The sequence below is a fragment of the Corvus kubaryi genome, unplaced genomic scaffold (assembly GCF_017639235.1).
Source record: "Corvus kubaryi isolate FWS band 111438036 unplaced genomic scaffold, C.kubaryi_AGA036_p1.0 72, whole genome shotgun sequence".
In the NCBI taxonomy this organism is placed as follows: Eukaryota; Metazoa; Chordata; class Aves; order Passeriformes; family Corvidae; genus Corvus; species Corvus kubaryi.
In genome coordinates, this window is record NW_024582060.1 from 3,091,262 (window position 1) to 3,107,094 (window position 15,833).

The 15,833-nt window shown below is 43.1% G+C and overlaps 2 protein-coding genes and 1 long non-coding RNA gene across 4 annotated transcripts in view; 2 read left to right on the forward strand and 1 right to left on the reverse strand.

The window, feature by feature from the left end:
• Nucleotides 1-10,114, reverse strand: part of LOC121675147 — a 12,433-nt gene extending 2,319 nt beyond the window's left edge. Inside the window, exons 1-2 of the long non-coding RNA XR_006019972.1 lie at nucleotides 8,751-10,114; nucleotides 8,692-8,697 (exon numbers count right to left, since the gene is read on the reverse strand). This is a non-coding gene — a long non-coding RNA (uncharacterized LOC121675147). The remainder of the gene's footprint in view (nucleotides 1-8,691; nucleotides 8,698-8,750) is intronic.
• Nucleotides 141-7,298, forward strand: LOC121675146 (serine/threonine kinase receptor associated protein). Its single transcript, XM_042050265.1, has 10 exons — nucleotides 141-338; nucleotides 1,379-1,514; nucleotides 2,258-2,339; nucleotides 2,600-2,672; nucleotides 3,324-3,420; nucleotides 4,367-4,504; nucleotides 4,871-5,007; nucleotides 5,647-5,796; nucleotides 6,332-6,397; nucleotides 6,730-7,298. The coding sequence occupies exons 1-10, from the start codon at nucleotides 227-229 to the stop codon at nucleotides 6,795-6,797; spliced, it is 1,059 nt and encodes a 352-aa protein (XP_041906199.1). The 5' UTR covers nucleotides 141-226; the 3' UTR covers nucleotides 6,798-7,298.
• A 38-nt stretch (nucleotides 10,115-10,152) lies between the features above and the next one.
• The window catches only part of DERA (deoxyribose-phosphate aldolase), a 47,889-nt gene continuing 42,208 nt past the window's right edge, over nucleotides 10,153-15,833 (forward strand). For both annotated transcript variants that reach the window (XM_042050263.1, XM_042050264.1), the window contains exon 1: nucleotides 10,153-10,239. In XM_042050263.1, the coding sequence (XP_041906197.1) occupies nucleotides 10,209-10,239 (31 nt within the window). In that variant the 5' untranslated portion in view covers nucleotides 10,153-10,208. The remainder of the gene's footprint in view (nucleotides 10,240-15,833) is intronic.

Sequence of the window (15,833 nt, forward strand, 5' to 3'; positions counted from 1 at the left end):
GGGGATGAACGGCACGACAAGAACCCGCAGCCCCCTCAGGGAGCGGGCTGAGGGCGGGCAGCGCGCACCCGTCCCACCGGCGGGGCGGTGCCGTGGCGGCCGCGCCCCCGCGCGTGACGCGCGTCCGCCGGGAAGCGCTTCCTGCCCGTCACTTCCCCCGCTGCCGCCGCCGCTCCCGCCGGGCCGCCGGACTCGTGCCCCTGCCCAGGCCCCTGCTCCCGCCGCCATGGCCATGAGGCAGACCCCGCTCACTTGCTCCGGCCACACGCGGCCCGTGGTGGACCTGGCCTTCAGCGGCGTCACCCCTTACGGATATTTCCTCATCAGCGCCTGCAAGGGTGAGCGGGACGGGCCGCTTTGTTCGGGATCCCCCGCCCCGGGGGTGGGCGTGCGGGAGCCCCGCCGCTCGTAGGCCGCGCATCGCCGTCCCGAGGGGTGTCGGTGGGGTGGGAGGGGTCCCGGGGGGCTGTCCCGGCCACGCAGGGCGGTGACAGCGGTGTTGTGGAATGACGAAGGGAGCGGACAGCCGGTTTTCTTTCCTGGGGCTTCGTTGCCGGGTTAGCTGGGGGGTATCGGAGCCCGCATGCGCCCCGTGGGATCCAGGCTGTTGAGGGGGTGGGAGGCCTCCGACATGGTTTGTTTGTAAAACTTCCCGTTTCCACCGCCTGTGCACATGGGCTGTAGATTTAAAGCGAGCTCCGGCTTGATCAGGGCAGCTGCCTTGCCTTGCTGGATACAGCATGATGAGAACTCTTTGCTCAGTGTGGGAATAGCATTTCCTCTTCATACGTGTACACGTTAATCTTTTGCATGCATAAGTTTTAAAGGGCATTCCTGCCTTGAAGTGTTTCCAGTTCAGCTCTAAATCTTGTGTGAGCAACTCTTTGATAGCCTTCTAGAAAAAACTAATGCTAGGAAAGGCTTTCTATTACTGCTTCATTTTTATATTGCTGTATTTTTTAATCATATCTCATTACAAACATGAGACTTGTTTGTACATACTGATGGCCTCATAATATTGTTCCAAAGTAAAAACAAAAAGCAAACCAAATCTGTCCTGCCTGAAGAAAACTTTAATAAAAATAAAACCTAAATGAAATGTTCCTTTCTGCCTTCCTTCTATCTTAACACAAAGCTAAAGATTTTTGCCAGAAAAAAATTATCTCATTTGCAGTAGTATTTGAATATCAGTATCGTGTAGATGCATGCAGGAAGTATAGCTGCACATCTAAGCTCTCCAGTTAAACCCTTCTGCACAGAATGGCTTTGTAAAGTATGGGGCGTCTCCACATGCTGGTGCAAGAGAATATTTTTTCTTTTAAAAAACTGCTTCCTTCTTTTATCGCGTTATGTGAATATTGGTTTTGTTTCTGTGAAGATGGCAAGCCTATGCTGCGCCAGGGAGACACGGGAGACTGGATTGGCACATTTCTGGGTCATAAAGGTGCTGTTTGGGGTGCCACCCTTAACACTGATGCCACTAAAGCAGCTACAGCAGCAGCAGATTTTACAGCGTAAGTGATGAAACTGTCTTCATGGTCTGTATTTTGATTTTAGTCTGTAGTGCTCTCTGGTGACAACATAGCTGTACTAAATTACTGATTCAGTTGTTTCTCTTTAGTAATTGCTAGCTTATTTTTGGCTAGCCAAATTAAAACCTAGACTTTTACCTTCTTGAAAGCAGCTACAGTTGATTCCATCATGATGAACAACTGTGATTGCTTCCTGATGTGCCTAATTACCATATTGGTTTGCTGGAATAACTTTCCTATGCAGCTCTAATCTCTGGCACTGTAATTACAGCAGAGTTGAAAGAGTGATTTTTATTTTTCTTCCAGTAGTTAGCCTCTTTTTATTACGAGAAACTTCTAGTGAATTAGTTCTTTGATGTTTTTTGTTTTTGTTTTTGCTGTTTGCAGTATGAATGAGTATTTTGCAAGCTGAATCTTGTTAGTAGAGGGCAAATTCTATTAATGAAGTTGCAGAAAAGAGCCACCTTTGTCTTAAAATTGTTAACTAGTTTGCGTGGTCCTGAAGAAGAGCATGAAGGAAAGAGGTGGAATAGTCAAAAAAAAGCTCTAGTAAAAACATATAAAGTATTCTTATTTACTAACTGGGTTACAACTTATAAGAATTGTAGCACTTATGATAAAATGTTGTGATGGCATCAGGAAAGACTGCTTACAAATTCATCTGACTGTCCAGGTTGATTTGTCCTGGTGCCTCTAAAATATGAATGTTTCCTCTTGCTGTTTAGCAAAGTGTGGGATGCTGTGTCAGGCGATGAACTGATCACATTGGCTCACAAACACATTGTCAAAAGTGTGGATTTTACACAGGTATGAGAAACCTTTATACCTTATTCACCAGGGAAATAAGCTCTTGAGTAAGTTTTGCTATTAGTTACTTTTTTGCTTTTTTATGTGTATATCTAATAAGGCAAATAATCTAAAATACCACTGCTCGGTTTTAAGATTGTAGGGTAAATGTAGCAAGTGTGTTAGAGGCTGTCTGAGAGAAAAAGCTGTGATTTTTAACTCTCAGACAAAGGCTGTATTTTTGATCCAAAATAGAGTTGACTCTCTAACTTCTGTTTCAGGATAGCAATTATCTGTTAACAGGTGGACAAGATAAGCTCTTGCGTATCTATGACTTGAGCAAGCCAGAAGCAGGTGAGTCTGCTTTTAAAACTGATTCTTGGGGATTTTTTTTAAGTTAAACAGAAATTCTGAAATTAAGGGGCTACTTTCTGTTATGAATCACAAAAAACAAAGTTGAAGATTCTTTTACAAATGCAGTGTCTATAACCTTTTGGTATATAAGGGTCACAGAATTGCTTGGGTTGGAGAGGCCCTTAAAGATCATCTGTGGACTGCTAGACCAGGCTGATTAAAGCCCCATCCAGCCTGGTCTTGAACACTTCCAGGAATGGGACATTGGAGAAAGCAGAGCATGTTTCAGTTCAGTGCAGACTCACTAGAAATTGGTCTAATTAATTAAAATTTAGTCATCTGAAAGAAAAAAAGACTCCACATATTTAAGTGTGTTTAAATTCATGGTTGAATTATACTGGTGGTTGACAGGAAGCTAGAGAACATCACTGATGTTCACCTAGTGAAGTTGCTGAAAGCTAGGCAATCAGATACCCAGTTTACATTTATCCTGTTCCTGGAATAAGATCTACAAATAAAGTCATAAGTGCTTGAAGTAATTCTACAGTCTCTAGTAGATGGAAATCCATGTAGCTTAAGGAAGCCCCCAAACTACTGCATGACATTGTTTCATTGTATGCCATGTATTAAAATATTTGGCTTTATTTTAAGAACCTGACGTTGTCAGTGGACATACTTCTGGCATTAAAAAGGCCTTATGGAGCAGTGATGACAAACAGATTCTTTCAGCTGATGATAAAACTGTCCGGTAAGAAAAAGTAACTTTCAGCTTGCTTTATTGTCATCCCCTTGTGTGAGGATACAGTTATGTTATTTTGGTAAAGAATATAAGTAACACAAGTTATCTGATCCTAGATTATGCAGCTGCATGCCTGATACAGCTCTGTTCTGCTGTCAGAGATCATTTTGCTAACAGTCCTAATTTACCCCATAAACACATGCTCCTCATAGATGTGTTCTCCCTGATAAGAACAGGTGGTCTTTGAGAACTGCATAGAATAAATTCATGCCTTTTGTAATCCTAAAGAAGATGGATTATAGATGAGGTCTCTTGCATACACACTGTCCTGAGCTCTATTGCTGCTTTGTCTTCTTCAGTTTCCTAGTGTTCAAGCTAGGCAGGAGCCTAGTCCTGTTTGTTTTCCTCCAAATTGTAGGAATAGAGATGCAGCAGTCAGCTAATGAATAAAGAATCCTACTTGTCATAGCAGAACAATTTAATTTCTGTTAATTAATTAATTTCTGTTAATTTCTTGCATTGCTAGATAGAAAACTGTATTATCTTCAAGGAACTGTAAAGTGGGATTAGTACGTCTTTGTCTTTTGAGGCAAAAAGGAAGAGTGGACTCTTCAAGCCTTGCTTCTAGAAAGATCTATTGCTTAGGAGACTTAAACCAAGATTTTTAATCTCCCAAGAGAATCACTGAGTAGTTAAATGGTGTGTATATACCATTTAATATTGTGGCATTAAGCTGCAAAGGTAGAAGTATTTTAAAAAAAGGAATGTCTTAAGCTTGGCCTAGGTGAGAATGCAGATAAAGCCACTGAATATCTGAAGTACCTGTAGAATCAAACGATGATCCTTGATGGGTGCCTTTTTTGATCCAGGTCTTGCCATGGATGTGAGGTGGAAATTGTTTGATTTGCAGAAGTAGTCTGAGAGGGTTTTTTTTCCCTTTTTGTTTCCTTTTAAGCCTCTGGGACCGGAGTACCATGACTGAAGTGAAGTCACTAAATGTGGCAATGTCAGTGAGCAGCATGGAGTATGTTCCAGAAGGACAGATACTGGTGATAACCTATGGGAAGACTATTGCTTTTCATAGTGCAGAAACGTGAGTCCACAACTTGAACTTTCACAGGTTGAGTCACGGGCTTCTTGTGGGTGAAAACTGGCTGTACAAGGCCAGAATCCCCAAGCTGTCAAAACCAGCATCTCTGTGATGTCTTAAGAAAACAAGTTACACGCTTAAACATATTCCAGAAAGGAGTTCTGTATGTTTGAACTTCTGTTTTGCTTACTCTAAACTCATTTCTAACTTGACAAGCATGATTTGCAAGTATTAAAACTTGCTTCAGAAACTCTGTGGGGTTGTATTCTATTTCTGTTAAAAACAGTCCAGATTAGTAGAATCACAGTTTCTTTGCTCTCAGGATTTTTTTTTTAATATGAACTTTATTAACAAACTTTTCTCTCTCAGTCTAGAACAGATTAAATCATTTGAAGCACCTGCTACAATCAATTCTGCATCACTTCACCCTGCGAAAGAATGTTTGGTTGCAGGTGGTGAAGATTTTAAACTCTATAAATATGACTATAATTCAGGAGAAGAATTAGGTATGTTTGTCTCCTATAATCATAAGGGAGTTCTGAAATAGGTATTAATAACCAATAAATGAAACTGTTGTACTCAAATAGGGTTTTAGCATAGCGTGCTGTGCAAGAGGATGATGAAAAGGTATATTATCAGTTAAACATTTTTTGGTCTCTCAGCATACCTAATATTATTCTAGAACTAATTAAAATGTCCAACAGTTCTGCACCTATTCAAAAAAAATTCTCATTCAGTATTGCTGTAATAGCTGTATGTTAACTTAAGTGTCATACTATTCATTAGATATGTCAGTTACAAGATTTTATGAAAAATGTGTTGGCCAAATTCATTTCAAAAAAGGCATATTTCTAAGTTTTTCTTACTGATCCAGTCCTCCTTTAAAATGGTTTGTTTGTGGAAGGAGTGGTTGAAGGAACAGAGTGGTGTAGTCCGTGCTGCTGGCTTGCTTTGTAGTTTTGTCTAGAATAACTAAGCACTCTTTTTCTTGCAGTTCCTGGAACATTAGTATCTTGCCTAAAGTAGACATTGCTGACATACCAATTAATGGAACTCTGTTTTGTATCAGAAACTGATTGGTTTGTACTTAAATTTCAGTTGTTGGCTGAAATTTGAAATTGACGGTCTTGCCATGTTCCCTTCAGAATCTTACAAAGGGCACTTTGGTCCCATTCACTGCGTGAGATTTAGCCCTGATGGAGAGTTATATGCAAGTGGCTCTGAGGATGGTACACTAAGGCTGTGGCAGACAACAGTAGGGAAAACCTATGGCCTTTGGAAGTGTGTAGTTCCTGGTAAGTGTGTGCTTGGTCCTGGTGAAAGTTGGCTACTCCATGTGCACTTTTGAAGTAATATCTATCATTAGTGGTAAACATTGAGTTTCATACAGTAACTCCTGTCTTCTGAGGGTTTCTGATCTACTTGTATCTGTTAGATTTAAGGATGTATTTTTGTAGCTGTCACATAAGCAATTAACATCATACCCATAAGCTTTTTGAATAGTGACACTTGGTGAATATTTAAGCCAAGAGTCTGATGTACTTTTACGTTGAAGAGTGAGAAATATGCAATACCATTTTTATAATTCTGAAAGAGAGAATCTCTAGGAAGAAGTGTGGATGGTAGTTTTATTTTCTGTTGTACTTTGGCTGTTTCAGCTTGGGGAGAGGGAAGCAGTAACAGGGTCAATGTTGATTAATAGAATTGCTTGCTCAGGTGTTTCTCCTCAACACTGAATTACGTGGAAATTCCTTTTTTTTTTTTTTTAACTAAGGTGGGTGGATGGAACTGAAGGTATTGACTGTTTGTTTTTCTCCTCTTTCTCTACAGAAGAGGAGAATGCAGAAGCAGCAAAAGCAAGGACTACCCTTCCAGGAACTGCAGAGGAGGAAATAGGTAATGAACTGAACTGTCAGCTTCAACTGCCTAAGTGTTAAAACATCAGTCAAGATGACAGTATTCCTTAGCATGGAAGAAGTAGTTTCCCTCAAGCGCTTTCTGGTATTTTTCACTCTTTTCAAAAGATCATTGAATGCATTTGCCTGACATCGATCATGTGGTAAGTGTCAGGCTGGTGACTGGAGCTGTGCAGGCAGAACAGATGGGGTAGAATAGCTGGATCAGGTTGAATGGGAAAACAAACGGAACTGGTCTCTTTAAGCAATCCCTGCAACATCTGTTTGGTTTATAGATCTAAAGTGAAGTTAAATAACATCCTTTTTATTTAGTTGCAGAAGAGATTGCCTCTGAAAACTCAGATACAGTGTACAGCTCAACTCCTGAAGTGAAAGCCTGATTACTGCAGCTGTTACGTGACACATGGACATGCGAGACTAAATCAAGTGAGCAGTGACAGACAGCAGCCTTCCAGAGTGCGCTCTCTCCGTGGGGCAAAGATGGGCAGTAATTGATGAGAATGCAGTGGAACTGGCTAGGTGTTGTCTGTAAGAGAACTGAGCATCCAAATAAAAACCCAAAAGACAAGTAGTAGAGTTTTGCTGGCTTTTTGGCATAACTGCCTACTGTCTTTTCAAAGAAGTGTGCAAGCCAAGATCCAGTCTCTCCAATCTCAATTAGACTCATTGTAGTGTGTTTTCATTATTACGAAGAAGAGATGATACAATGGCTTTTACCATTTTTTTTTTTCTTGAAAGTTGGAAAAATTGGCTCTAGTTGAAAAGAAGGGATTATGTACTTAAAAGTATTTGGTTCGGGTTTTGTTTCATTGTATGCTGCTTCTGAATGTTTAACTGTTTTCAGTTGCCTAAATAAAATGCCTCTCCAAACTCGTACATTACTTTTGAGCGTTGGGTTCATGAAATGGAAAAACAACCACATTAATCACGTAATCCTTGGCATCTTGGGTTTGTACTATACAGAGAGAAAGCAAAAGAATGTTTTAGTGTTGGTACAGAGGGTGGCAAGTTCTTTGATCTGTAAGCTTTGTATCTTTTTTATTCTTTAAAGTTTGAATGTAAACATGAGTCCCTAAAAAGAAAACCAGCGACAATTCCTAAATTAAATGTGCTGCCTGAAGTATTTGGTTGTACATGAAAATATCAGAGGCTGGCTGCAAATCTGTGTAAAGCTTGGGTTTAGTCCTCCAGACTGGATAAAAAAGTTACTCTTTCAAAGTTACAAATCATATTTTCTTCATTAAAGAAAATAATTGCCATTCTTTCACTTGTCATTTCCTTTAATGTTATGCTGAAAGCTTTACATAATGCATTCTGTGTGGAAAGAAGTTAGGTATATTTATTCACACACCTTTTTCTTTTTTCATATTCATACTTGTCCTTGCTGTCCTGTTTTCACAGACTATACCTGCTTGCAATTACCAATGTGAATTTTATTCTTAAAAACAAGCAGCTCTCATTTACAGCTAAATGGTTCAGTCTTGCTAATTCCACTAAGGCTTATGAGGGTTCCATATCTAGTACTTCAGCATAAAAGCTTAATTTTACAAATTGAAGGATGCATTTAAGGCTAGGAACTTGGAACACCTTGCTCCATGGTGAAACTTCTTGCATGCTGTGGGTTTTAGTCCATATTTGCAGTAGGCTCTATAGCATTTCATACAGAGGTCTGGAATAGAATCTCAGAAATCATTTAGCTGCGGAAAAACCCCTTTAACATCAAGTTCAGCTGTTCAACTGTTAACCCAGTGTTCCCAAGTTCACCAGAAAACCATGTCCCACATTCTGCATTTACAGCTTGCTCCAGCATGCATAAAAATGAAACAGAGCTAACAGTCATAAAAACCCATTACTTAGTAACAGCTACTAAAGTACTGGAAGAAATGAAAAAAACCCCAACAAAACTAAAGTACTGCTATGAAAGGTTTGAAAAATCACCAGCACACGTATCAGCAAAAGCCAGATTTAATATTAAGCAACAGGACACCAAAGTTCATTGGCAAGATTCGCTCTACTCCTTAGAGGGCAGTTAAGGCACACCAAGGAAAAACAAGCAACAACACAACCGAACAAAATCCAGGCAATCAAACCAGAAATGAACTGAGAACTGTCTAGAGGGATGTGCGTGTGTGTTTAGGTGTGTGTGACAAAAGGATAGCGAGGGCAAAGATGAAAAGGAGTAAGGCCTAAAAGCTTAACAGCGCTCAAACTTAACAGTAATGTTAACTTCTACCTTAAACCTTTAACGGGAACAACACTTACACCTAACTTAACTTGTAACTTTACTGTAACAATTTAGCAGAGGAATAACACTTAACAGCATTTAACCTAACCTATGACTTAACCTTACTTACAAGCCTAACTTATTTCGATATGGAAGGTACTTAAACATCTAAGAAAGCAGTATTTCTCCCAGATTTGCTATAGCATATCTGCACATGCAAACACACACACATAAACAGGCTGTGTAAGTTACCTGTGAAAAATTCCCCTCGGAGGTCGGTGAAATACTGCCTCTGCAGGCCTTTGCATCTCCCCAATGGGCAAAGTTGAGGGTATTGACCAAGCACTTGTTGTTCCTCCAACCAAACATGAGAGCTCTCTGGCTCTGAGAGGCCCCACTCGCAGGAAGGTTGCTGGTCACAGCCAGTGGGCCGGTCCAGGAGAGCTCAAAGGGTCTAGTTTTGGACTGCTGTTTTTAGGATTGCAGGAGAGTGGGTTTTGGTCAAAACTGTTTCATTCCAGACACAGTTTGGGTCGGCACTTTGTTTGAAAATGTGGGAACAGGGATGTTACACCATTCAGGCAAGAAAAATAATTTCCAAGGCTAAATTTCCTAAAGAAAACAGGAGCTTGCTGGACAGCAGTGGTTCCTAGGAGTGGACAGTGATTCTGATGAGCTCAAGAGGAGCTGATCCCAGGTGCTGTTTGTCAAGGCAGAGGCATCACAAGAATTTCTTAGATGACAGTGTGGCCTGGAAAAGGGGGAGGATGCACCACCACAAGTACACGAAAGCTTGTAATTTTTGGACTGCTTTGACGTGTCCTAAAGTACACAGTGCAAATGGTATACACTTCTAGAGTGACTGCTGTCTTTCAAACCACTGCTTGTCAAAGCACACATGCAGTTTTGGTATGGGAAAAGCAAAAAGAGAAGTGTCCCTAGGTTTCAGAGCTATGACCCCTTCCCGCTTTACCCGATGCTGTTGTGAGTTTGGGGTTTCTTTGTTAGCCCTGAGCAAATAGGACTAAAGTTGGAAAATATTTTTTCAATCTAAACATGAATATTAAGAATGTACAATGTATTTTTCACGAGACTTTGTGGGTTTTTTTTCCAAATCTGGAAAAAAAAGTAAAGGCCATGAAGTTTTCGGTGGCTTTGTTACCAGAATTTAACTTTGCAGGTATCACTAGAAGTTTTACAGGCTGGTCGGTTTATTGACCCCGTGTGTACGTGTGGCACTAGTTCCTCCTTGAAGAGTCAACACGAAGACACTGGACAGTGCCTTGACTCACCACCACCCGAACGGCAGGCTCAGCGTTACGCATCGCCAAAGGAACCCAATATCCATGTACCTCCAAAGGAAAAGTAAGGAAAGCTGCGGCGGGAGACCGAGCTCTCGCCCTGGGGAGGCCGAGGGGCGGCTGCGAGCCTTGCCCGGCTCGGTCCCCACGTGGCGGCGGAGCTCCGCGCCCGGGGCGGCCCCGCCGCTTCCTGCCGTGCGGGGCGGGGCCGGCGGGGCCGAAGTCTGCCCGCCCCGGCCGGGCCAGGGGGGCGGAGAGCGCGGGCCATGGCGGGGCGGAACCCGGGCACCGAGCTGGGTAAGCGGTGGTGGGGCCGGGGCTGGGCCCGGCCGTGGGTCCCCGGTGGGCGCTGCGGGGCCGCGGCGGGCGGGGGTTCCGGAGCGGGCGGGGCGGGGCAGGGCAGGCGCCCGCCCCCCGCTCCCTGCGCCCGGCTGAGCCTCCTCCGGGGGGCTGTGGAACCGTGCTCCTCTGAAAGGCCGAACTAGGGATAGCCGTACGGTTCTTGTAGGCGTTCTAACATATTCCCGTGACGTGTAAGCGGGAGGCCGGCAGGAGGCTTTGGTAGTGCAGGTTAAACGCAAGTTCCCGTGTCACACGTGGCTGTGGCCTGAGGGGCTCCGAGCAGCGTGGGACCTTGGAGGGCAGTGGGGGCTGCAGGGCTCCGCAGCCCTGCTCTGTCAGAGCCGGTTCTCTCCTTCACGCCGTTCTGGTTCTCACGGGATAATCTTTCCTCCCCTCTTCCTCGCCAAGAGATTCAAAACACTCCGTTGGGCTTTGATTTGCAAACTCAGGGCTCCACCTCTTCTGATCGTTCTCCTTGTTGCTTGCTCTCTGAGGAGCTCTCTGAGGAGTGGTAGGGATTTTCCAGGTGTTTGCAGGTGGTCTCCGGGCCCGAAAAGTGGCTGTGCCTCAGATAAGGCAGAGAGCAGCCAAGAAAGGGTTTCTCTGCCTTTCCCTGGCTAGAGCTCCTCTTCTGCTCATTGCTGGGGAAGGGGAAAGTGCTACAGCTTCCTCAGCAAAACCCAGCTGCAGCTGTGGAATGAAATAAAGCGACGAGCCCTCCTAGAGTCTGCTTCTAAGGTGCGGCAATTTGGTCATCATTAGTAGGTGGACAGTGAAGTGGAGGAGACACGGGGTGGCCTCATGGAAGAGGGCAAGCAAAGGACGGCTGGTGTGGAGCAGGTGGGTGTCAAAGCTGGCACGAGCAGAGGTCAGGAGGTTGTGCCGCACGTGGCTTCACATGCCTGTCATGGGAACAAGCACAGGCACTTTTTACACAGCCAAGATGCAGTTTGAGTGATTAGCCTGTGGATGGACAAGTGAGAGCTGTGTTTTCGTTCACTAAAATTGTGGACATGTTGCAGCTTTCAAAAGTGAATTGTCTAATTGCTCTTTGACGTCCTGGTTCACGGGTTGCTTGTAGGGACAGGTGAGTTTCAGCTGCAGCCATATGATGAGCTGAAACAAGCATTACTAGTACAGTGACAACACTTCACTGTGTGTTAGGAAAACAAGCTAGCAGAGAAGTTTGCAAATGCACTCCAGTTCCTTTAAACTAGGCGTGTGTCATGATTTTTCTTAGTAAATTCAATCTTAAAATTAGTTGATGTGTGGGGAATCCAGTGATGCCTTTTCCTGGTCTTAAAATCAAGAGGCATACACGGTTAGAAGGGGAAAAGGGATTTTACCGTGGTATTTATTTTTAAGGATCCTTAGGTGCACACGTCCAGGTCATATGCATCGAGATGCGCCCCCCCGAGTCTTTCCCTGTGTCTCTGTGTCTCTCCTCCTCCTTCCCCCCCAACATTGGGTATAACATTATAGGTTTTACTAATGAGCATATCTATCAAAGATTCCCCAATGAGAGGCTCAAGTGAGCCCCCCTCCCCAAGGAACCTTCCCCTGGATGGTTCTATCTTGGTTTACAGAATATGTTCTGGAGAGGACCTTGGGGTCTGGGGCACACTGATCCCTAGCTACGAAGCTTCTGAGATGTTCAGTCTCCTAGCTTGACAGACAAGTCCAAGAATGTAGGCAAAAAGCACTAGGAATACAGAAGTTGTAAAAGGTATAACAGGGGTATAAAAGAAAAGGCAAAAATCTTCATGGCATCACCAGAAGCTTGGAGGTGAAGTCGGCTCAGTTCTGATGCTTGTTGCCATCCTTTCCCAGTGCTATTTGTTTAAACCAGTTGTGGTCAAAGTGAGCTGGGTTAGATGTTCAGGACAGGTGTAGAAGGGGAATGGTATGGTTGTGCCCATGTTTAAGTGGCAGCTTCCAGCATCTGCCTTATGCTGGCTGCTTTAAAGAGAGAACTGCACCTCCCTGCCGCTTGCTCTCCCACTAAATACGTATCTGAAATACAGCAGTGTACTTAATACAGCACTTAACATATCTTAGTGGTACCTTAGCTGGTAGCAGAACTCAAAAAGAACAGGGTAAACCCTTACCTTTATCTTTTATGGTTGCTAACAGTCCTCCCCGCTTCTGTGACTTAGGCACTTGAGCTTTTGAAGCTTTTACAAGCCTGTGCCAGCAGCTTTAACACAAATTCGGGTGATTTGTCCTGTTTCCCACACAGCTTTGTGTAGAATTATAGTTTTCTAACAGGGACATCTAGTGGTAAAATATTTTTTACTTAAAAATACGTTGTTTGAGTGCTTTTCTGTGTCTGCTGTTTCTGTGCTTGCTACATAGTGGCATTATTGAAGCAGTAGATTTCTGATGTTGCCATTAGAGAGGATCTATTTGTTTATCACTGACAAGCCAAACTCTTCACAAATCATGGAGTGTAGTGTTTTCCTGAGTGATTTTTAAAAAATAAGCACATTTTTTAAAATTCCTTGATCCTTCCCTCCTTATCTCCTTCCCTCGTACCCATCACTGTGCCTTAGTAGAAGGTGTTTCCCTGGAATAAAGAGGAAGGTGCATGTTACACAGATGAAAAGACACTGATGTGCACAGTCAGAGGCTCACTACACTGGTACATTTGCCCTCCAAGAGTCATGCAAAGAAGCTGGATAAAGAGTTTTACAAGCTTTTCATTCCACAAAGACTGTTTGCAGAGCTTGTGTGCTCGGGTTCACCACGATGCCTGCAGGGAGGGAAAGGAGTCTGCCTCTCCTGCTCTGCTCTCCAGACCACTGCATTATAATAGCCCAGATGTTTAATGTTTTGTCATGCTTCAGAAAAGAATCAGATGCAACTTTTAATCTCACTTCACAATGAAATGGTGGAACATGTCAATGAGTATCTGTTTTGGAAGTGTAAGCTAGGAGCACGCTGTTTTGGTTTAACTGTGGGGATGCAGATGCAGGGGGACACAGGGACCATCCCCTCTGCCCAGCACTTGTTGGAGTGTACATGGAAGATTGGGTCCAGTTTCTCTTTCCAGTAGGAAAGAGAGATTGATAAAATTGTCACAGTTTCAGCAGAGGGACAGCACAATGGGGCTGGAGCACTTGCCCTGTGAGGAAAGACTGGAAGAGTTGGGCTGGTTTAGCCCAGGGAAGTGGGCTTTAGGGGTCCTGAGGCAGAAAAGTTCACACTGGATATAAGGGAAAACGTGGTGCAGAACAATCAGGTGCTAGGACAGGTTGGACCCAGAGAGGCTGTGCAGTCTCCATCCTTGGGGACTCTCAAAACCCACCTGAATAAAGCTCCCAGCAGCTTGGTCTGACCTCAGAGCTGATGCTGCATTGCACAGCGGGTTGCACAAATGATCTTCAGAGATCTTCCAACCCAAACTATTCTATGATTATATGTTTTATTACTTCTGTGTGTCTATGTATGTCAGAATATATATATACACACACATATGTATATTCTGAGTAATGAGTAATTAATTGCAGTTGTTTTGCAATGTTCTTGGATTCTAAAAAAAAAACCCCCATTATCTATGTGTTGCTCAGACCCTCTAGTTGAAGGGCCAAAAATACATTCATTATGTTTCAATTGATATTTGTAATTATAGTTGGTATTTCTGGGCCATCTACATGTGAGAGCTAGTCTCTTGGTAAGTGGCATTTAGATAATGAAGTGTTACATCCCTTTTCAAGACAGCATAATTCTGTTCCAATATATTAATAGCTGGTTTTAGCTTCTACTGTGGCTCTGGTTCTTCATTGTTCTAACACCTTTTGAATCTGCTGGGTACTTTTAATCAAATTTGAAGGACAGGTAGATGCCTTGGAAATAAGTAAGGCACTGGGTAGAGTGACCAAATCAGTTCTTTTGGTGAGGGAAAGGCAGGTACAGATCAGCAATTACATGAATTTTCATTGTAACTGTTTTGTTTTGGCCTTTATGCAAGTAACAGAGTCCTGTTTTACTCGTGGTTGTAAGTACCATATCAGGACAGCTGGGTTTTTGGGATGAGGACATGTCTCAAGCCAGGGAAGAAGAGAGGGAACAACAGGAGACTTGGACCTGCAGGAAGCCAGGTCCTGATGTTCTGCATCTTATATTCTGAGGAAGGGCTTATCAGTGGTTTCCAAAGTGCTTTGGAGGAGGATCCCGTGAGCCATTTTGTGTCATCCGTGGAAAACACTGTGTAATTTCACTGATGTCACAGGACAGCAGAGCTGGTTTCTAGTTCAGGGCTCATGCTTTGATGTCCTGCTTTGAGTGTCTGAATGCTGCTGACTTGGAGGCTGAACTTCTGTCGTATAAAAGAAGACCCACATGAAAATATGGATCTATTGGTCCATATCAAGTGTCACTATGGAAAAATAACTACAGCTTCTGTCTTGACAAAACTGAATAAACCCCGTAGTAAAACAGCTGTAACAAGAGCTGATCCCAAAGCCTTTTCTCTCCCTTCGGTGGCTTTGCTCAGCTCTGCATGGCCAGCTGGGGTCAGCCTGTGTCCAGCTGAACTCCTCATTTCTCCACGGAAGGCTCAGGACGCAGTTTCAGTCTCTTCTCCCGAAATAACAGCTTTCATCACTTCCCTTCCCCGTTTTATCATGTGCTCATGATAAGAGCAGGAGCACACATGCTGTCTCTGGCACACAAAATGAAATAACCAGTTGAGGGGGGCAGCTTCTTTTGGGAACGGTGCTGCCTTAAAATGCTTGTGAAACTACCGCCTCAGGCATTCTTGAGCTTTCTGTTTCACCATCTGAAGGGATGCCATCAACACGTTTTTTTAAATCTTCTGTAAAGCTTAGTCTGTTTTATGAGGAATGTGTTAGGAACCATAGATATTTATGTAATTATCCTAATGAAGTGGTTTTATTTATTGTTTTCTGAAGAAATGCTCGGTATTTTTGGATTCATGCTCTTCAAAGAGAGGAGATGAATTTCCTGTTAAGAAATGGAATATGAATTTTTCAAATGTCTTCAGAGAAAAAAGTAAACTAGAAGAGTGGTTACAGAATATTGGCTAATTAGCTGTAGTGTAACTGCTTTAATTACTTTTATCCCTGAAGCCACATGACTGTGCAGATGACTAGCAGATGACTTATTTAAAAAAAAAAGAAAAGACGTGTTCACACTGCAAGGTTAATGAGCCTAATTAAATATAGTTTTCCTTAGCCAGATACTAAATCATAAAGCTTGGGGGAGCAAGGGAGGGGGAGAATCCAAAGGCAGTCAGTTCTATTTCAAAAAATAGGTTTATTCTGATTTTTAACGAAAGAAAAAGAGAAAAGCCGGAGTTGTGAGTGATTTTTCTGAATAAAGGCACTTAGATCTAAAGATTTGGTGAGACTTCACATGGCAAACTTTGAAAGTCTATTTAGAGACGATTATGCTGAGACATATTTGTTTTCACTTACCCATTGCTTTAATTAATGTAGGAATGGGCTTGAATAAAAGGTCTGTGTTATATGGAAGTCTCCATCTGCTGCTGCATGTTACCAGAACCTTTGTCCTTCCTTGCCGTGCCA